The sequence below is a fragment of the Gavia stellata genome, chromosome 12 (genome assembly GCF_030936135.1).
Source record: "Gavia stellata isolate bGavSte3 chromosome 12, bGavSte3.hap2, whole genome shotgun sequence".
In the NCBI taxonomy this organism is placed as follows: domain Eukaryota; kingdom Metazoa; phylum Chordata; class Aves; order Gaviiformes; family Gaviidae; genus Gavia; species Gavia stellata.
The window spans coordinates 10,661,333-10,683,896 of record NC_082605.1 but is presented as its reverse complement, the minus strand read 5'-3'; the positions used below and the strand labels follow the sequence as shown (position 1 = coordinate 10,683,896).

Here is a 22,564-nt window from a genome sequence, read left to right as displayed (position 1 = left end):
TGTATTTTAACAGCACAAAGTCATATTACACCACCAAATTTCTGCCAAATACCACATTTGTATATGAGGTTATGAAATTCATTTTTTTTCTAATATTCATTTTGGTTTTATGCTGATTAGGTCTATGTTTACAATTATGCAACATGGACCCACGAAAGAGAACTGATTTTCACTTAGAGTTGCACAGAGGATCTAATGTATACTTGAATACTCGATTTAGAAAGACAAAGGGCATCACTCTAAAATTCTTGAGGAAATTTAGTAAAAAATAGACAACTCAACAGTTAAACCCATTATATTCTTTAAGACTTAGAAACAAATTTAAACTGGAACGTGCAATTTCTGGTTGTTTTTTTATTAATCTGCCAGTGTAACTTTGACAGAAATCTCCCTGCTGTTTTTAGCACCGTCGTGTTGCTTGCTTATTATTGGTTAGCTGTGGCAGAGTGTTCTGTTTTTCAGAAAATGAACCTTTCTTAAAACACCATGATAAAATACTGATGATTTATGCTATACTCTCAGGTCTACTGAGGTAGGTCTTATGTAGGCAAGTTTCTTCTGACTATCGTGTAGTGCATTTTTTGTTCTCAAGTGAACTTAATTTGGGCATTTAAACGTGATGCCAGAAATCTCCCAAGAGACAGCTCTAGTGCTGTACTGGTGGTCTCTTTGAGCTGGGAAAAAGGTATTGTTTCTTAGGAATCTTGTCATTTTGTTAAAGGTATGTCTAAATGGGAGAGAGCCTTAGGTGTATAGTTTATTAGAACTATATCTGGGTACTATAAAAAATATTTGAGAATACGTAAGGAAGATACAGGTTAAGGTCCCAAAGTCTCTAGCATTGCAAAATGTTAACTCCTCACTAGAGCTGTTTCAACCTGGAGGAGCTCAGCTGTTCATCTTCCAGTCACTGTTTTGTGTAATATAGAAATGACTGTAATAAAAATAAATAAATTTTAAAAGGATGGCTTTTGATTTAATTTTTTTTCTGAAACTGGTCTATTTTCTGGTAACAATGTCTTGTTGGAGATTCTTTTAGCTTTATGGTACAGTCTTCACGAATTTTATTTCTAACATTAAAAAATGAGTACAAAAGACAAAAACTGTAAACAGACAATCAGTTAGGCTAATCTATCTTTTTGTGCCTTAACAGGCTGATGCAAACTCTTGGACACAACTATAGGATAAATCTGTTTTTCAAATAGAGGAATTCATACTTGTCTTTTTAAAAAATTATTATGTGAGCTTGATGTAGATTCTTTTAAAAGGCAAAGATTTTTATTTGAATTAGGTGTACCCTCTTTTATTTTTCTAGGCAAGTTGAAGTTACTTTTTTAATTAAAAATAGATTAGCTTTTCTGTTATGTACTGTACCTACAAACTTGTATATGAAGTGTCTTCTAAGACACTTCTATGGCTACATTTATTGATTAGAAATTAATTGTTAATTTTTCAATATAAATATAAGTAGTAAAAAAAAAACAGTGGTAGGACAAAGAAACCAGTGATAGAAGTAAATATAAAATGACCTAGTTTCTTTAGCATAATAAAATCAGTGCAAGAAATGTATTCTCTAACTTTTTTTTTTTTTTTTCACTGAAAGTTCTAATGTGGAAGCAACAGAGACATTTTCAGTGATCCTTTTGGGCACCGAATAATATTCTCTTCATTTGCCAAAATAGGATTAGTGAGTAGATCTCATTAGGAATTTGCACATGACTTTATTTTTATATAGATAAAAGGGAGAAAATTCCTCAAAGTCTAAGAAAGTCGGGAAAATAATATCTAAGAATCCAAGCAGGTAGAAAGCATTACTGCATGGATATTTTTTTTAGTGCCTGCCAGGCAAAATTAGCTTGCCTTCTTTCTTAAAAGGATGTATGCTAAGTATCAGAATCAGGAAAGCTTCTGATAACTTAATGAATAAGATCCACAGCAAAAGATAATTAAACATTGAAACAATTTTAAAATAGTATTTTTTACTTGAGTACAATCTTAACAAAAGAAAATATATAACAGTGGTAAAGATTTGTTTCATTTTCATTAGAAGTTACTGATAAATCTGTTTGTTGATAATCTTTTGTAGAAAGAAGTCTCATTATTGAAAAATATAGAAATGTTATGTTTGTGTTATGTACAAAGCTATCTGTAAAGGCATCCTTTATTCTTCACGGCATATTTATGACCCGACCTTCTATCCCATCACACTTTAATCCTTAGACATGTATTTATAGTCCAGGTTTTCATAAATAGAATTTTCACAACATACATTAGTCATGACCTTCACCTTCTGCTTCCTATGAAATGAATGCTACTTAAAGCACCCATTAAAATTGTTCCTGAACACACTGAGTGTGTAAGGATTGTTGGATAATCTCCCCGTTACAACAATTTTTTGCATAGTGCTTAGAACATGTATGAATGTTTGCGAGCAAATGATAGAAAATATCTGTAGGCCTGAATAATTGCTTTGCCATTGTATAATCTGATGGTATTGAAGCTGTTTTGATACGCCATCTTGAAAGCAACACGAAGTTTTATTGTTTACATCTGGTACTTGGAATACTTATACCTGTTGGAGAATCAATGTCCTGTGTCATAGTCACAAGTTAATTTATGGAGAAAAAGAAGTGATTGCAGTCATTAACACTAATGCATATGTGTATACAATTCTTAGACATATGAAGGACCAAAACAGGAAGGTTGCCAATCTGAAGCACAATCAGCAAATGGAGAAAAAGAAGAACGCACAGTTGTTGGAAGAGGTTCGTAGGCGAGAGGACAATATGACTGACAACTCTCAACATTTGCAAGTGAGTTTATTTTTCAATTGTGTTTTAAAACCATCGAAGAAAGTACCCTTCTATTTCACTGTCTGTCTTCCAGCATGTATAATGAATCTCTTCCCACAAAGAGCTGATGGCTCTCTCCTTTCCTACCAGAGGATGCACTACTGACTTCAGTTGCATCCGTGAAATATTTAATATTTAGGGTGAGGTAAAGGCCATAGGATTTGAAGCCCTCTCCTCAGAAGGACCGTATTTTACTTATTTAAAAACAAGTAAGTCATTATAGCTTGTTTTGAGGAGAGTTGGAAAATAAAAGGTTAATTATCCTTTCTTGATTCTATTTCTGTGCTATTCCCAGCATTATATCCACAAGCCATAGTGAGGTTATATAGTGTGGTTATGAATGTTCAGCCTGTTTGAATATCAAATAGTAGTGTGCTGTGATTTTTTTCTTTCTTTTTTTTTTTTTTTTTTTACTGGGCAGACATTTACATATCTGGGTGATTAGCTCTGTACAATACAATTTAGTTTTTCAAGAGCATTCAGTTATATAATAGAAATTCTGCCATATTTTCCAGGGTGGAGTTTGAATGCAACATTTGAGACCCATGAGCCCCTTCCTGTTCTATGTCTCTGGATGTAGCTTTCCATATTAAATTCCCCTGTCTGGGAGTGAATTTCTATATCTGCAGGGATATCATCATCTGGTTGCATACTCAGATCATTTAATGAGTGTGATTTGATCTTATTAACTCTCTGTGCATGCATATGTAGTGGGTTAAAAGGGTGAGGATAGATTGTCTAACAGGGTAATGGTGAATTTAGAATCCTCACCAAAGATCATTTTTATCTTATATACTTGGAGGAGCACTGGAGACAGCTATAGCTCTCTCATTTGACAGATCTCTTATAATCTTTCCTGCACAGTTACTACATCAACAACTTTTTTTCTTACAGCTGGAAAGAAAAGATTCTCCTATATCTCTTTTTTTACTTAAGATAGACTTCGAACCTTATTCTAGGAGAATTTCTACAGTTTGTAAGTTATTGAGTTCGGACATTGAGATTTTAAAGATAATTAGCTGATCTGGTTAAATGATACATTACATACTAGAGAATTTGTATTAAAGGCCACAAAACAAGTTTGATGCTTGACTTAAAAATTATTCTCTGGGATCTGACCATGAAAAACTATGAAGAGAAATACTAATTTTTGTCAACAACATCAATGTCTCCATAGCCAGTGTTTGTAGGCAAGTCTAATTTACAGTGCAAAATATCAATTTTGCCTTGATCTGGTTAATATAATGGGTTTCTGGAAAATTTCCAATAGATGGAATTTCACCGTCACATACTTCATATGGTACGGTATTTCTCATGTGTTCCTATATGCAAAATAGAGAAATTAACACCACATCTCTCTTCAGGCTTGAGTTGGTGAAACTGTATGTCAGAATCAAGTTCAGGAAATGGTACATAATTTATGCACCTACATTATTTATGTGTAGTGTTATGCTTTATAACCTTGGTCATTACATATTGATTGCATCACCATGCATTCTACTGTATGTGATATAGTAATAACACCTTGTGAAGTATTTGGTCTGACAATATGATACATCAAAATCAAATTTCATTGTTGAGCAGAACTTGTAATTAATGTGGTTCAGTAAAGAAAATATATTAGAGCTTTATTTTCTCAGTATTATTTTGGAAATCTATTGGAGTAGTGTCATCACTAGAGAACAGAAGTCATTGCTGGGGTCTTTGGTGTAACTGCTGTACTTGGAGCTTTCAAGTCATGTGATAGGAATGGGTCTACCAAATGGAAGCAGCATGGCTGAAGAGCCTGTATTTATAAAGAAAAATCCTTGTCTGGTGTATAGCTCTTCTATGCCATTCGCTTGCTATAAAACATTTACACGCTAAGAACAGTTTATGAAAACCAGTTAACTAAGAACTGTTATTTCTCTGTTACTATGCCTTAAGATGTTAATATTTTAATATTGTGTACTTCAACATATTACTTTCAGTAATATGTGTGTGTGTGCGTGTTGTCACCCATCCTATACTTGCTGAGCTGCTGGGAAAGTGAAAAAGGGAGGATCCCAGCAGCTTCTGCCTATCAGTAGGTGCTTTGCATTCCCCAACTCTTCCTCCAGGAGCTGCAAGAATAACAGGAGGAAGGGAGTATTGGTTGTCTGTGCTGCTGGCATGCTGGTACAGCTAATCCTGCCTTCTCTGGCATAAGCAAAACAGGCAATCTGCTGCTCTCAACAGTCTGCTGCCATAACTAGTTGTTATTTCCTGTGTCTAAAATGTTTCCTCATTTCCTTGGCTTATTCCCTTCCATGCCTTTCTTAACGTCGACCATTGTGTTCATGCAGGGCTGGATGTGTTCTCTCATTGCAGTTTGCTTCTTTAGTGAATTAGACTGGCTGCCACTGCATGGATCATGGAGGAGGCAAATCCACCTGAATGAAAATGGCTTGTTTGACTTTACAGATCTAGCCATAAAATACCTGGAGACGTGCAGTTGCAAATAGAAGTTTGACTCTACAGCACTATGATGTGTTCAAGGAAATCCCTAAGGAAAAAAAGTGAATGGAGAGGGATGGAGAAAACCAGCCAAACTTGATGAACATCTGGCAGCTTTTTCCTTCCCCAGCAAATTAACATACAGAGTTGCTTTGGTCTAGCAGGTGCCAGAGACAGATATCTTCAAGGGACCCTTTCCAAAATGGGCTTGGTAACATGTGTCCTTGTATGATTTCTGCTTTCATAAGAAGATGGGATAATGGTAGTATCTAGGGCTTTTTTTTCTGTTGTTCTTGTGAGGTAAAGGAATTGTTATTCTCTGCGGAAGTTCCTTAGGGTTTGCTTTCAGAAATGAATCACAAAATTCATTGTTCCATTCTATTCATTGATACTAGTTCTACATCTAATGGAAACATGTCCCTGCCTCACATATTGCGAGCTCGAGGTTTCCCTCTCATTGCAGAATTTGTGGAGCTTTTGATTGTTCTACATAAATGCTATATTGAACCTTGCAAATAAAGCAAATAGTTTGAGTAGTGGAGGTAACATGACTTTGATGTGCATTTATTCTGCTGATAGGAGAGTGTTTTGATTTAAATTTTTTCACTGCTCTGAAGTGTTTTATATGCGTAAGGTAGTTACAAATATTAGGTGAGAGCATCAGGTCCTGTTCTTACATGAATCTGGTAAGTAGGTGGTTGACTGGTTTAAAAGCCAAACAAACTCTAAAGCTCCAGTCAGTTAGCCTTGGTATACAAAGGAAATTTTTTTGTAAGAGTTGTTTAAAAAAAATCCCTCCTCCTCCATGGAGTTGTTTAAAGAGCAAGTATCTCTTAAAATGCAAGTTTTTCCTTTTAAAAAATTTGATCAAGATCACTGGTGGATGCAGTTATGATTTTGATTGGCCTGTATGGCTTGTTATTTCAGGGTGATTTTGATTTGAGGCTTTTGTACCTGGTCATATAAAACTATTTCACGTATTTGGCATAAGATAAACATTTACTCCTGTAATATTTAGCCACAAATGCTTGGATGCAGGGTTGCAACACACCTGCTTTCCACAGGTCTGAGTATGCAGCTACATTTGTGAGTGTTCTAGATTTGAACTTATTTATGCATGTGTTCGAAAGGATACAAATAATGCAGTATGTAATAGGTAAATTTATTTTCTTTCTTACCAACCCAAGGGTGCAATACTTTCCCCAGGAAGCAAAATACAAACTGAAGTTCTTCTAGCGATGTGAACATATACAGAATTCAAATTGGGATAAAAAGTTGACTAAATGAATCTGACAGAGTAGAATACTCGATCACTCTTGATATTAAATTTTGGTTTATAAATAATATGCAGAGTTAATAAAATGTTGTAACAGTAGTGATCTAAGGATTTACATGAGGCGGGATTTGTGGGGAGACACATGATGTGAGATATATGATATACTTTGAAAAACAAGTTTCTGGGAGTACTATGCACCTGCTAATTAAAAATAAAATTAATTGCTATTTCAATAAATGTTGAATTAACATCTTAGTAAACCATAGGGATCTGACCACCTTTCCTTGTTACTGTTTATAATACCTTCTACTATGTTTAGTGGAAACACCCTATGTTTATAGGCATTTATAACTCATCGTGCTTGTGTCTATAGTGTACTTGTTACATTTGTGAATGATGTGTTGAGCTGTTAGGGTAAAGTATATCCTAAAATTCTCTGGCCTGATGTAATGATTGTATTCGTTGGCTAGCTGTGGTAAGCTGGCTGTTGGCTAGCTGTGATAAGCTCAGCTGAGAATTGAAGAGAAATTAGACTAGTCAAATTACATTTACTCCAGCCAAGTCTTAATCCCTTTTGCAGAAGTACTGGGAAAGACGTAGTAAGAAAGCTAGTATAATTGTCCATGGACCATCCAGGGAGTCATTCAGGGCAAACTGAAGCAATCAGTTGAAGTGCCATCCGTTTTGTACAGCTCAAATAGGGGCTGAAGCTCTACCTATTCAGCTGTCCACTGGCTTGTCTGAGGAAGTTCAGAAGTCTGCAGTTTCTTTGAAGCTTCAAGAGTATGTAGTAGTTCCTGAGGCTTGTCTCATCATGTGTATTTGTGACACTTTTCACTATCTTTTCAGATAAAAAAGCTTCTCAAAGCTGGTTCATATCCTAGCATCAGCGCTTGCAGGTCAAGTTTGAGTCTCTGATGGCCCCATCTCACAGCACTGCAGGGCCACTGCTATGATGGAGAGTGCCCTGGCATGCCTGGGGAGGGAATTCACTTGGTCTCCCTCAGCTATCAGCTGTAATTGTGAGTGATGCTTCAGGTGTGGTTTTGGGGGGTTATTTGGATCACTGTAAAATTGGAAACATCAGGGAGTCAGACTTCAGATTAATTCTTGGGAATGAAGAATAGTTGTGAGGTTTTCTGCTTTTTCCTTCCACAAATCAAGGGCAGACCTGTGCAAATCTTGCCAGACATGATGGTCATATATTACATAAAGCATCACAGCAGGAGAGCTGGCCCTTGAACACTTTATCATTACTTTTTTTCAGAATGGTGTATCTAACATGCCTTCATTTTTCTCTCTTTTTTGTCTGTCTTAAAAAGGTAAGCCTTTTTGAGAAATGCTGAGCTAAGAAATATACAGGTATCATGTCATAAACTTGTGCATAATTCCTCAAATCTCTTTGCAGGGTCTTGAAATGTGATAGCTGTGAGACACGTTTATTTCCTGAGATGTGTTTTTCTTGATTCTTGTGTGGAACATGTTTGTTCCAGTAACACTGTTACCTCAATAGAATTGGGAAAGAAAACATTTGCATAACACTGAGAACTTGAGTGGGTTTGGTTTTGATTCTGATTTTCAAACCTGCTGTAATAACAACAACAACAACATCCTTTCTTTTCTCTAGAGTAAACAATAAGAATGTGTCTCATCACATGGCCTCAAAGGAAATTAAATATATGCTTCTATGCTTCTATGCTTTTCATAACTGTAAAGTAGCAATTTAATAAGTGAATCAAACCTTATGGAATTATATCCGTACTAAGTCCAGAAAAACTCTGTGGAAACTTTATGCAAACACTCCAATGCATACATGTCATAAGAGAGGTGCAGGGATGAGCTTGAAAACAGAGTTAAAAAGTTTAATAATTGTGCTCTGATCTACACAGCTTCTGGGTGTTTCCACCTTTTCTTCTGGTTTATCTGTTGCAAAAGTTTTTGACTTTCCTAATGTTTTAAATCCTTGGCTTATTTGTCACAATTCTCTTTCAGGTAGCTTGGATTTTCTTTGGGTGGAAATCCTCATGCTGAAAATAGATATTTCACTAAAAAAAATGTTTTTGAGTGAGACAACATGTAGTTCTCATTGATTTCAAACATCATACAGAGGCAGCTTGATCAATGCTGTAAGCCTGAAGTGCTGTGAAACAGATTGTGTACACACGTACATTTTCCAGGTGTCAATACCTTGCTTTTTAAACAGAGTCCAGCATGTCAGTCTTGGTTTGTCACTGGACATACTGAGGCAAGGCAAGAATTCTAGTTTTTTCAATAGTTTTGTAGTGGCTGGAACTTTAGTCTTAGGTAATGAATAAGAAATGATCAGGAGAAAGTCCTATCAAAAGCGATAGAAAAACTGGGTAGTTAATGTTACTGCTGTTTGATTCTTGCCACGTGAATATCTGTGGTATCTCACTCACTAAAAATAGCTCCCAAGAGATTTCACAGTTAGTCAGCATGAATCCTTAAACTTGGATTTGTTTCTTTATTTTTCACTCTGTGCTTCAGCATAAAATTTTCATCTCCATAGTTCTAGAAATACAAAATATACTGAAGACATAGCACATTGCCATATGTTACGTCTGTGTCTTTTAAAATAAAATAGAAGCATGACCTAAACAAGTGGTATACCTGACATTAATTTATTACGATTTCTTTCTTAATACAGTATATTTTGTACTGCATTGTCTCAAAAACTTTGAAACTATAATATTAATAAAAAGAGGAAGCTAGGGAATGAGATGAAGTCTTGCAAATAAAAATGAACAGAGCAGTGTAATCCATTCAGAGACAGAGGAAACAGTCATGACTTATGCAGACAGGCATTAGTGTACATAGCTGACATAAGGCAGGAGAGAATTCATCGCATAAACACACAGCTTTGTATTTATTAGTGCTGAAATACATACGTAATGAGAAAACCCAACCTTTTAAGAGGTTAAAATAATGAGTATTAAAAGTGAATTCTAGTTTATGTGTGCATCTGAAGGTGGACCTACACCTCTCTGGAAGGCTTTAATAATTCCGAGTGTTTAGGAGATTCTCTATGTTTCTTTCTTCAGAAGGCTGGTCATTTTGTGGGGGAAGATGGAGATAAGATTGGGATTTTGCCTTTTACACCATTCCTCTCTGATTTCCATAATGTGCAGGCGTGAAACACACATTGTGGTCTAGCTCTGATAAGTAGAATTGCTCCCCACTCCCCCTCCCTCTCTCCTCCCTCCCTCCTCCCTCCTCTCATTCAGTTGTGGGTAGAGGATAAGGGGAAATAGATGACTGCTCTTGATTTTGCTTTCTCTATATTATGAGCAATCAGAACACACTGATGAGATATGATGGAGATAAACTTTTGGAAATATGTACAGAGGCAAGAGAAAGGATAAAATAGGGCCTGCAATGCTTGTGAAGATCTTACCTCTTGCTAAGATTTCTGCTATCAGATACAAATATTTTGAAACAAAAGCTGGGGTTTTTGGAAGTCTGTGTAAGAGTCAGCTGCAATGAGTCTTTCAGTCTTTGTGCAAGTTAATAAAGAATCATAAGGTTTTGGAACAAGTTCAGTGACAAATTCAGAAGATGGGGTAAGCTACAGCTAGAATGAAGTTCTCCCTTTAAAGCTCCCATGGACTTGTTTGTGGAAAATACAGAATAGAAACTTATTTTTATTATGATTGTAGTGAGTTAAAAACTTATTTTACCAGAACTTTTCTACAATTAAAGCAGAAGCTTAATGATGCACCTGACATTTAAAATGGAAGACTGTGATGGTCTTCTGTTGTAGGTGGCCTATTTAATATTGTAGCCCATGCAGAAATATTTTCAACAGCAAGTTTATTTCCAAAGTTTCACACTAAACTGTAATTTTTTTGACTGGATACATTTGTTCAAGCTGTTGCAAATACTTTTTGACAAGTGAGTTGGTTCCAAGTGCAAGTGAGTAATTTTTGGAATTTTTGGCTACGTTCTCCGTATATAGTCTATTATGTTAATGAATGGCTATACAAAGAAACGTAAAATTCAGTATTTTATGCTAGTTTTCTGTAACACATCTACAGAATTCTCTTCAATTTATTGCTTGAAAATTAAAATATGTTCTTGTATGCTTCCGTTTTCAAACTATAGGTTCCTTGGGGACTGTAAAGTTTTGTCTTTTTGAGTGGTTAAGTTGAAGTTTGGTCAATTTGTAAGAAAGTTAGTGTTCATGTACATATCAAATAGTTTTACCCTTATAGAGCAAGAGTTGTGTACTAGCAAATGGAGAGGACCTAGCACAGCAGATTACACAATTGTGTGCATTAGGGATATATTCATGGGTACTTCCTTTGGCATTTCTCTGCTTCTCCAATTATAGCTAGATTTTGCCAAGGTAGAGTGTAGCTAATAAGTACAACCTCAAAAATTGTCCAACCTTCAGCAAAATGTATAGCTTGTTATAAATTTCACACAGTTCAGAGAACTTTTTGTTCTTGTGAATATCTATGAAAAAGGCAGGAGTTGCATTTTCTTAAAGCAGTCATTTTCATGTAGCTGAACTTAAATTTTTAATGGACATTTTGAAAAAGTAGGACTTAACAAAACTATCTTTTCTGTGATGCATTGATAACCAATCTATAAAAAAATCTTTGACCAGAGACTGAGGCAGCGGGTAATAATAAAAATAATAAGCCTGTCATGATGTAGTGCAATATATTAAAAAATGATTACCAGATTAGAAGTGCATACTTACAAAAATCAGACTCATCAATTAAAACATATGTAAGACTATTGAAGACACAGCTATTGTACTTATCTTCAGATTTCTAACATAATATGAATATTAATTCAGATTGTAAACATGGATGGACATCTAGGAATTTTCCCTCCTTGGCCTGTTGAAGTTCTGTAAGTTGTGGATAAATTCCATATGTGTTGCTGAAACATGTGTTGAACTTCAGCCAGTAGTTTAAGATTATGTTGAAGAAAATATTTCTAAAATGTTTCAGATGAAGACAACTATTTGGGAGTCTACAGAGGGCAGGAAGGTTGATTGGTAGGTCTGAGGATCAATACCAGAAGTGGGGATTTACTTTGACATTTGTTTTCATTGCACAGTGTAATCCCCAGAAGCCAAAACTACTCCTGTTATGAAATGTCCCTATAGACAATCTGTGAAAATCTCACTTGAAGATCAGTTTCTACTAGACTTACAGTCTCTGAAATCTTTTTTTCCTTTGTCATAATTGGTAGGCTGACAGAAATGAATCAGTGTTCTGTGCTATGTTGTTCTAACCAGCTATAATAAAAAAAAGGTGAGTGGGTAAAACATTATCAGTACAACTGTTGTATGTAGTTGTTACGTCCTTTCTTTTGTCTAGAGTATTACATTATATGAGTGTGTATAAAATAACAGGAATTTTATTCTTAGAACTATCCCAATTTATTACTTTTGGATTTTTAAGCAAGTACACAGTATTATAGAAGATTATATATAATTATTAATACAACCTTTGCACTAGTACAAGGACTTCTAGAGCATCCCATATCAGAAAGTCTGAATACTGACTTTCTCATCTTAGTTTGTACAGTTAAGTCTGAAACATAATGTTTTTCAGTGTTGTCTAAGTAATGTTACTTCACTGACTTCAGTACCCAAGTATAAAACCTGGACATCTTGATTTGCAAACAAAGTTAAATTTGTATATTCTAATATAATTATTTAGAAATCTGTGAACTGCAATTATTGACAAGTATTTTATGTTTAGATTAAATAAGTTACTTCTACTATGTGCTTTATAAGTGCTTTGTTAGTTGAAAAGGGCATATATGGTAAGGCACTGGAAGAAAAAGATCCTGTTGGAAAAAACAAAACTGCAACAATAGGAAACAGGAAAAATTTAATGTGATACACCTTTTTTTCTCCCCCTCAATATTTATGTAATAACTCACACATGTGGGACTCCTGTAGTCTCCAGGGGGCAATCACATTCAACATGCATCAAAAGAAATAGTTCAGTTAAACCAACTCTCCCTACCCAGCAATAATTACCACAGGTTTACACTGAGATATAGTTGCAAAAGGTTAGTCAGTAGGGCATCTGCAAATCAAGTCATATGTCAACTCTACATCAATAACCTCATTATAATAGATGTTAGTATTTCAGCACATGACTGTCCAATATAGCATTCCATGTATAGTTAATTTTTAACTTTTACATTGACTTATAGCTTGTCTAATATTTTACTACCTTATGTATTTAAACATTCTATTACATAAATTATAATCAATGACAAAAACAATGATTTAGATTGAAATTCTGCAAAGTGAAATTGCAATAAAATGTCTGACCCTATTTGTGTAGCTGTCTTCAATATAAGATGAATATAGGAGGTTTAACCCTGTAATATAAAAGCAGTATAATGGAAATTTGTATTAGTGTAGATTTTCCAATTTAGGCATTGCTTAAATATTTTACCTATGCTTTTTTTACTTTCAGTTTTCACAAATGAAAGCTGTTTTCCTATTTATAAACTAGCAAAAAAGTAATCATGTTCTGAAAAGACAACTGATTAGCTAAATTCTATGCAAACTGTATCTCTATATACACTTTATTATATCCACAGCTTATTCATGGGCTATAACATTTTTTTTTTGTTGTTGAAATCTTGATAGGCTGGATGAAAATATAAAAAGGTTTTCAGAAACCTCCTTGTGGTCTGCATCAAGCTCAGATTTCTAGCTAGTTTCATAATTTGGTCTTTTATTTACCTGTTTGTAACCAGTGCTAGCTGTTGCTGCTGTTTGTCACTCTCCATAGATCATTTTGAATAGCATGCAAGTCTGTCACGAATACATCTGGTCAGTAACAAAAGTTCTGCTTGAAGTAAGCCTAAGTAGAATTATTTAGTTGGTTGCTAATAAGCCAGATTTATACCACTTATCTGTCATTACAAGTGTTCTGTAATAGCCTTATACACTATTACTTACAGACTACTTCTTTCCAGTTACAGACTGGAAAGAGAAGGGAGGTGAAGGTGCTTCTTTACATAATCTCTAGAAAACTCCTACCTTGGAAAGTTTTCTTAAAATTATTTATTGTAAATGCATCTTTGCTTTGGGAAGCTTTCATGTGATAGATTTCATTAGAAGATTTTGGGACCAGATTTCACGGTTACACTTTTCCAGTCCCTTTTTTTTCAATTGTTTGGTTTTAGTTGGGCAGAATTTAGCCAGCAAAATTAGTGATGGTAGAATAGATAAACCAGGGAAAAAGGAGGTGATTTTCAAATCTCAAACTGAACCATCAGATCTTGGAGTTAAAGAAAATATACTTCACTTCTACCACAAATATAATGTGATCAGATTAAACCGAGTTAGAAACAAACAAGCATTGGCCACCTACTGAAATTTGTAGTCACTTAGAGCAAAGTCATATTGAGATACTGACTTCTTAACCATGGAAGTATGAGAGTAAATTATTTCAGGTTCTTAGCTGTTTTGCAATACATGCAAGTTAAAACAGTACACACAGGCTGCCAGAAAATACTCATTTGTGACTAAAGGTAAAGGTAAAAGTTTTAGTGTTCCATTAAGAAACCACACATTTGACATAGCATGCTTTATTAATAGATCTCGAAGTATTTTACAGAATAGAGGTATAACAAATGTATTGAAAAAACCCAAGGGATAAGGAATAAAGGTTACATGCAAGGTGTCCCAGATGGCTGATGGCACCACTGAGGAGCATAGACTTAGCCTTAGTCTATCCAGTATTCCGTTTACTGATCTGAACTCTTAACTGATAAGATTTTGAAGTGGTGTGTTACTAGTGATACTAAAAATGTTTGCTAATGAATTGCTACTGATTGAGGTACTTAGTGCAGGTGAATTGATATAGTTTTTGGTCCAGTGAGCGATTGGAAGGTTGGTCTTCAGCATGTGAAAGATGAGGAAAACTACATACCATGTGAAGAAAAGAGAGTACTGCCATTTGTGGTTTAGATTTCTTTACAATGGATTCAGCTTTTTTTTTTTAACGTGGATTATCAAGATAATCAGATAATTCAACAACAAACAACGCTGGAGTGTGGTGCATTAAATTTTATAGAAGGCTGATGTTTATCTGTTCTTTCAAGTTACAGCTAGGGTCCTTATGAGGATGGACTTTTATTAAGCAATATTACTTGGTATCAGCCAGTCATGTTTCTTTTCACAGTTGCATATTGGCATAATGAAAGAAGCATTTTACACCCACTCTTTAGCTGTCACATACCTTTCTTACATAGGGAGCTACCATAATTTGTCCATCTAGAAGCTATGACAAAGATAAAAGCCAGGTGTATGTGATTCCCCCCCATTTTTTTTTTTTAAACTTCAAAGGGACATTATAACAATGTGAACAGTGTGTCACATGAGTGCTGTAGTCCCTTCATTTTGAAGAAAGAATTTTGTGTTTTCCTGCATATGGGGTGAATTCCTGGCTTTAGTAAAGTTAATGGGAATTTTGCCACTGCCTTGTCAGACAAAGATTTCTCACATGATGAGAAAAATAATTAAAAAAACCCTGTACAGACAAAAAATAAACTTAAAAGGTCATTGAGAAAGCAGATCTCAAGTACAAATGGAAACAGTCCATTGTCATTCATCATTTACATCTGATCTGTTGATGGGAGTTGTAATTTGTGAGAAAGTCCTTCCGCAGTCAGATGTAAGGTTTGTCAAGAGTGGCTTTTCTGTCTGGGTGTTCTTTTATAAGAGCATTTGGCTGCCAAGTCCTAACAAGTATCATTACTTCTCTTAATACACACATTAGAAAAGACTGCTAGAAGGCTGCTGTCTGGTTCTCATGTTTTCAGCATAAGCATCGATCCTTTATGCACAACGGCTTTGTTCACCTTTTTCTTATGAAACTGATAAACACTAAAATAATTAGTGCTATAATCAGGATAACTGGTATCTTGAACTCCTTCTCTTTTGTACCTTTTCTCTAAATGTGAAATAAGTATAGCACAATACTAGAAAGCCAGCATATAAAACGTCACCTAATAGCTTCCTACCTAGAAAACTTTGCTCTCTATACGTTCATGGGATACCTGGATGAAGGCATCCTAAATCCATTGTGGAAGGATATGAATTATTAACTATACTTAGGTGCCGGACATAAGCTAACTTGTGTAGTGTTAGTTCTCTCAGATGCTCTATTCTATTTTCCAACTGCAAATTATATTCTTTCCTTACTTAATTGAAATGTGTATAAAGTACCTATTAAATTAAAATATGTATTGAATTATCTAGTAGATAGTCAGGTGAAATAATTTATCTCAAATCCTGAAAATGTTTCTTAAAAGCTGAAAAAGAAAGTTTCATATAATTGTCCTGGATGATCTCATCGTGATTTCCCTGTTCACTTTGCTGTGGTACTTGGAAAAGCCAGGACATTGTGAAACACATTTGAAGAATATTTTTCTCTGCAACTTCCCCGTGCAGAATTATCCTGCAGTAGCACACTCCTGCTCATAATAAGGCAAGTAGGGACCATGCTCAAATATTTTGATACTAATGCTGATCATGGCAATGAGACAAACTGCAGCTGAAGTCGGAGGGGATGCAGGAGGCAGAACTGGGGATAGGAGTGGGCACAGGTGCTCCCACAGCGTTGCTGGGGGCAGGGCTGTGGGCCCAGGCCCAGGGCTGAGCTGAGGCTGAGGTCCAGGGCCTGGAGGCGGGGCGGGGGGGGGGTGGTGGAAGGCCCCAGGTGATGCCAGTCGAGGCCATTAAGGCCTGTTGGTGCCCTCAGGGCCCTGACAGCAGCCTTTCCCACCCCCAACCCCCCCGGCCCTTCCCTCTCCTCTTGCCTCACAGAGGTCTGGGCTCTGAGAGGACTGGCTGTGAAGTGGGGTGTCAGCGGGCTGTTTCAGGGGACTGGCAGGTGGCACAGGGGGCTTGGAGCTGTGTCAGCATCATGGCAGGGACACGGTTCAGGGGCCTGCAGCTGGCTGCCACTGGGAAGCATCCCCCCCGCACGCTGACAGAGAAGCCCCTGTGGAGCCTGGGGCTGGGCTGGCAGGTCAGAGCCCAGGGCCCTGGGGAGGAGGGACACAGGCCCTGGGGCTGGGCTGGCAGGTCAGAGCCCAGGGCCCTGGGGAGGAGGGACACAGGTGGCCCCGCGGTGCAGCTTCGCTCTCTCATGCCCAGTGGTTGAGGTATGTAATGTTGATTTTAATGCAGTAAGCTACTGTTGGGTAGACTCAATTGCATGTGTTGAAAATGACGTACACGGCTACCTTGAAGCATTACAGTGCATTTGCTTGTGGTTTTGTTGTACTTTTTCCTTGTGAATGGAGTCTTGTGAGAAATTAGAAAACTGCAGTTTCAAAAATTTTTAAACGTTTTAAGATGTGCTCCTCCTTTTCCCTGGTTTAATAACACATTTACATATTCATTTTACAGGTAGGTGTTTTTTCTTGCTTCTGTTCCAGGATTAATGCTGTAATTACACTGTTTGGTGCACAGGTATTAAATTCTCCCTCACAGGTTATACCACAGGTGCAGTGACTCTCTCTCTCCTCTAACCCAGATGTGGATATAGAAGTATAAACCTATCTGTCTCTCCTAGCAAGGTTCCGAAGAGTCTGGTGTCTCTGATAGGGCGTGTGTTTTGTTTTGTTGTCCTTTTTTTTTTAAAAAAAATTTTTCTTTTTTCCCCTCAAATTTATTGTTTCCAAGACTAGTTCTTGAGTAAAAAACAGCTGGCCACGTTTCATATAGTGATTGAAAGTAAATCAGGCAGAATGTAACTACAGCATTTGTGCTTTAAATGAAAGCATAATCAATAATAAATTCAGTGAGCTAGTAACAAAGGACTTAAATGTTTTTCAGAATGTTAGGATGCTGCAAAATAGCTCAGTATTTTCACGAAAATTTGAGATGTTTGAAACTGAATGTGTATTCAGAAGGAAAAAAGAACTTTTCCACTACCTTTTTAGTGTAATTGAACAAAATCGGAGTCAAACTAGGTCCATAATATGAATTTGTGAGCTTATACGTACTAGTATGAATCCCAAACGCCACAAATTTATTTATCTTTAATAAATTATGTAGACTACTTCCATACATGTAGAAGTTATAAATTGTGGGGAAAAAAAAGTGGGGTTTTGTGTGTGTTCTGGAAAGAATCTCTCTTTGGTAGAATTAAGATTTGAAATATGAACAAATGGAAGTCTGCTTAAGAGAACGTGAATTTTCTGAGGCTTTTCATCTCGGTCACATTCAGTATCCATATTGCTGTAACCAATTTTGGTTTTCAGTCTTATTTGTGTTTTATATATAAAAAAGGTTGTATTTATTCCTCTGTGCTTTCTCAGCCATGTAGTTTTGTCAAAAACTTCTTTAACATTCACACAAAGCCTTGTCTTTATTGTCCATATGTTTTAAATGATGCCAATATCTTTTATGTTGGCAGTATCATGTTTTCATATTTATGTCTTGGTTCCCGGTGTTGAATACCTAAGGAATTTTGTTCTGGTGCATCTATAGGTATTAACAATCAGCACATTCTCATTCTTCATAAACCGCTGCAACATCCTTGACAGATGCCCCATTCAGAGAACCTTTCAAGTTCTCTTTTTTTCCTTGGTGTAAAGGAAGTTTCACAATTGATGGGGTAAAGCTGGAAAACAAGCAAAATGCAGCTTATGTTGCCAAATGCAGTACAGCTATGGTGACTACTGCTGATATTAACTGATGATACTATACTCTCTGTAGTTGTTTAGTATTTTCAGTCAAATAACGAAACTGAATATTAGCCTATGCTGATTAAATAAAATGAGATTGAAATCTGGTTTAAAAACTGGGCACCGAGAGTGATGCTGTAGCAGTTGTTATTTTACCTGTACTCACTATGCATGCTGGAACTACAAGAACCAAGAAACACATTGCATCTGTTTAAAAGAAAAAAAAAAAAAACCAAAAAACCAAAACCCAAACAGAAACTATGCAAAAATAAGTAAGTTGATCAAAAAGAAATTAAAAAGGACAGGCAAAGGAGTAAAAGCTTCACAGGGATCATGAAGGCTATTTAAAGAAAATTATATTGGCTCAGAGGAAATGGATACCACCTATCAAAAACTACTTTAGGAAGACCAAAAGGAAACCAGCATAGTTAAACAGCAGGATAAAGGAAGCTATCAAAAGCAAAAAAAATATTTCAAAAAACCTGAAATTTGTCCAGTTGAGAAAAATAGAACCATAAAACCTGGCAAGTAAGTAAAATGTAAAAAGCACAAATAGGCAGACCATGAAATGCATGAAACACAATAAGGAGTAAGTCATGAAATGCATTCAAAGCAGTAATTTTCCAATGTGTCAGAAGGCGGAAACCTGCCAGAGAATCTATAGAGCCAAAGATAATTAAGACATATAAAGAGTGCTTTCAGAAAATAAGGTCATGAGGTGAAAAAAATGGAAGAGGAGCTTGGGTAGTTTCTGCTTCTGGAACTCCTTTTTATGGGCAAGGTATTGGAAGATTTATCCTAGAGTGAGGCTACAGTAGAAGAGATTACACAAGAGTTACCGAAATTAACAGTGTCGTCATCACTGGATCAGTGGATAATTCGGGTTGAAAGGGAGCTCAAAGGGACCATCAAGTTCAACCTCTTGTTCAAAGCAGGGTGAGCTTGTGGTCAGGCCAAGTTGCTGTCAGAACCAACTAGTTTTCATTCTAAACTTCTTGGAAATTAGAGGTGAAATATGTGAATTTATAATTCCAGTGTATAACTTGCTTAAAATTTCCTTTTTACCAGAGGACTGGAAGGTGGTTAATATGACATCTGTTTCTAAAAAGGGTTCCAGGTAAGTTTTGGAAAACTACCTCTACATATGACATCTCTATTGGACAAATCAAGAGAAATTGGTTTTAAAAATTAGAATTAGTGGGCACATGGCTAAACATAGTATGTTGGTGAAGAGGCGAAGTGCCTTTCCTAAAATTAAGTGATTCCTCAAGAGTTCACAAGTCATGATATTTTTCAAAAGTCCCATAAGAATCTGTTGGGTGTGTTTTTAAAAGGCTTGGAAAAGAGAGTGAATAGTTTAATGAAATTCAGCATCTTCCGCTCCAAGACCAAGGATAGTTTCTTTGATTGTGCCCCCTGCAAACTCATAGGAAACTGGTATAGTAAATAGTAAATAGTATTTATAGTATAGTAAATAGTATTTAAAAATAAAACCCATAAGTCATTTAAAAAAAATATAAAAATAAAAAAAAGACAACTGTCATAGAATAAGAAAGCCATTAAGACATGAAGCTATGTAATCATGTTACTAAATGCAGTACTGATGGCAAAAAGCTTAAATGTTACAGGGAAGAGTGTAGTTAAAAAGCTTACGCAGAACAGAAAAGAACATTTTGGCAAACTCAGGCTGATTTATGATGGTAGGAGGAACTCTGTGGGTTTGCATGGTTTTGACCCTAAACCTGCAAAAATATGTTGGATTTGGCAACGTTTCACTTGGAGTTTTTGGCTTCCTTTAAGCCCAGAAGTCAAAGCAACATTTGGAATATGAACCACAGCCAAAGAAAAGGTTTGGATGAACCGTACATACCATAACAGCCAACTTTCACACAACTCTAATTATCATAATGGTTTTCCCCTTTACACTTTTTTCCAGAGCTGCTTTTCTATTTCTGAATCTTAATGGATAGGAGTCTCTATACCTAGTAAGTGTCTTATTACTGTATGTGCACAAGGAGATGAAAAATGAGAGCTCAAAGGTTTTGTCTCTTTTTTGTATTACTGCAGAATGTGAACAAAAAGGTTGTAGATACCATCTGAAATGATGAGGTGTCTTCATATCCATTTTGGAGACATTTTATTTTGTGTCTTTGGTGGAAGTGATAATGTTAGATACTTGGCCTTCCTTGTGTGTTTCAAAATATGAAATGACATATTTAAGACATTCAAAGCACTGAACAGTTTAAGAAAGGGATATAGTTTGGCTTCTTTCTACCACTTATTAACAAGTATCTCTTAAATTCTGGTAACGTAAATACCACTTTCCATGGAGACAGCCGTGCTTGTACAGTAAATGGTGCATGTTCTGCATCTTATTTGGATCTCATGAAACTGCAGGATACGATATGTTCAAGCTGCTGGTCTGAGAAAGTGTCTCAAATCCATAGTCTTTGTATGCACATCAGACACTATACATATGGTAAATGATAAACATACCATATGGGATTTGTGAAGTTAAGACTATCAAATTCCTCTCCCATTATTTTTTCTTACATTGTACGGTCAAATCAAAAACATATTATTCTTCACATTATTAAGGGGTTATGTTTGTGGCCCCATTTATAAGGTTACAAAACTGATCACGCTTTAAACTTTCCTTTAGCCTAAAAGTTTTCCTGGTTACACTCAGGTTGTCATTTATTTAAAAAAAAAAAAAAAAAAAGGTGTGTGTGAAGTTTGCAAAAGTTCGGCCAATTTTTGAATTATAGAGTTCTGAAAGCTTCACATATAACCTTAGGCAAATATTACAGCTCAAAAGAGCTGAGTTTAAGGTTCATTTTGAAAACTTAGTTTTCCAGAATTTTATTGTATGTATTGTGAAGATGTTATCTGGAAAGAATAGTTGCAGTCCTGACAGTATCATGACTATATATGCAGTTTTATGATAGTTTTATTTTTCATGTTGGCTTTGTAGACTTGAATAACTTAGTATCCTCAGCTGAACTGTCAAGTGTTTATCTAAAAATTATAAATTTAGTATCCTCCTCTTCACTTACTTTCACATGACAAAATTCTTCTAATCTTACCCCAAAATTGAAATTAGTTAAAAAGAAAGTGGAAGAGCAGTGACCACAGTAAACTATGACAATAAGAACCTGTGGGTACTAGGGGAGGAACTAGAAAACAAAGCTCCTTGAAAAGTTTGGGTCAGGAATTGAGGGGAGGAGGAAGAAACAGATTTTGTTACTCTGAATGCTGCATGACCAACTTGATTTCTCTTTTGCTACTTGTTTGGAAAGCAAGGACTGTATATCCTGAGTGCATTGGAATGCAGCTCTATTATTGTGTCCCCTTCCCGTGGTAAGTCAATAGCTGAAACAGATAAGGGAGAGATACTCTTTCATGCTACGTGCATCTCTGTGGTTGAACTCTCTCTGTAGGTTAGTGTAGACTTCCCCCCCTCCCCTTTTTTGTGTGTGTGGGTAGAGGCAGGTCCCAGTAGGTTGCTGCTACAACTAAGAATAAAAAAGCTGGAAGTATGTTTCCTTTGATATCTCTCTTAAATTTTCTAAGTGAAGATTAGTTTTTCAGCAAAAGATCTGTGTGGAATTTGTAAAGAGTAGGGATACGGCTGGCTAATGCTTGTTACATGCGGAATGTGTAGATATACCTTTCCATGAAGATGCTAGAGGTTTTTCTTCTAGGCATGTCACACTGATGCTGAAGAATATGTGAAAAAAATTATATTCCACCCTTATTTTATGTCCTTCTCACATCCTCTTCTCCAGGAACTGGCAGCAGAGAGAAAGTTCTACATGTAAAGTCTTTACGTACATTCATAAACACATGAAAGGCCTATGCACCCTTATACTAACATTTCTGAAAGTTTGGCCCAGTAAATAGATATTTCGTCAGTGAAGGGACTCACTGAAAACTGTATAGGAAAGAAGAGTCAGACACTTAATATTGTAGTCTTGGGGGAATTGGGATAAAAGTTTCTGTAGAGATATGGAATGCTAGAAATACACGGGGTTTATATGAAACAGCAGGCTACCAACATACAGGCTTTTAAAATTATTTTTTAGCTTACAGAAATACCTACTATAAACAATAAAAATGTATATTTCTTTGTGAAAGCACTAGTTAGGGCACCAATACAAATCTGTAGCTTTTGATAGTGGGCTTAATTCAGTGCAGTGTACTGAGCTAAGGAAGTTAGCAGCTGAATAGAGGAATCGGGAATGACATCAAG

General features: G+C 36.0%; 1 protein-coding gene across 1 annotated transcript in view; it reads left to right on the top strand.

The window, feature by feature from the left end:
* ERC2 (ELKS/RAB6-interacting/CAST family member 2) overlaps window positions 1-22,564 on the top strand; it is a 499,899-nt gene that overhangs the window by 225,508 nt on the left and 251,827 nt on the right. The window contains exon 15 of the mRNA XM_059823475.1: window positions 2,678-2,813. Coding sequence (XP_059679458.1) covers window positions 2,678-2,813 — 136 coding nt within the window. The remainder of the gene's footprint in view (window positions 1-2,677; window positions 2,814-22,564) is intronic.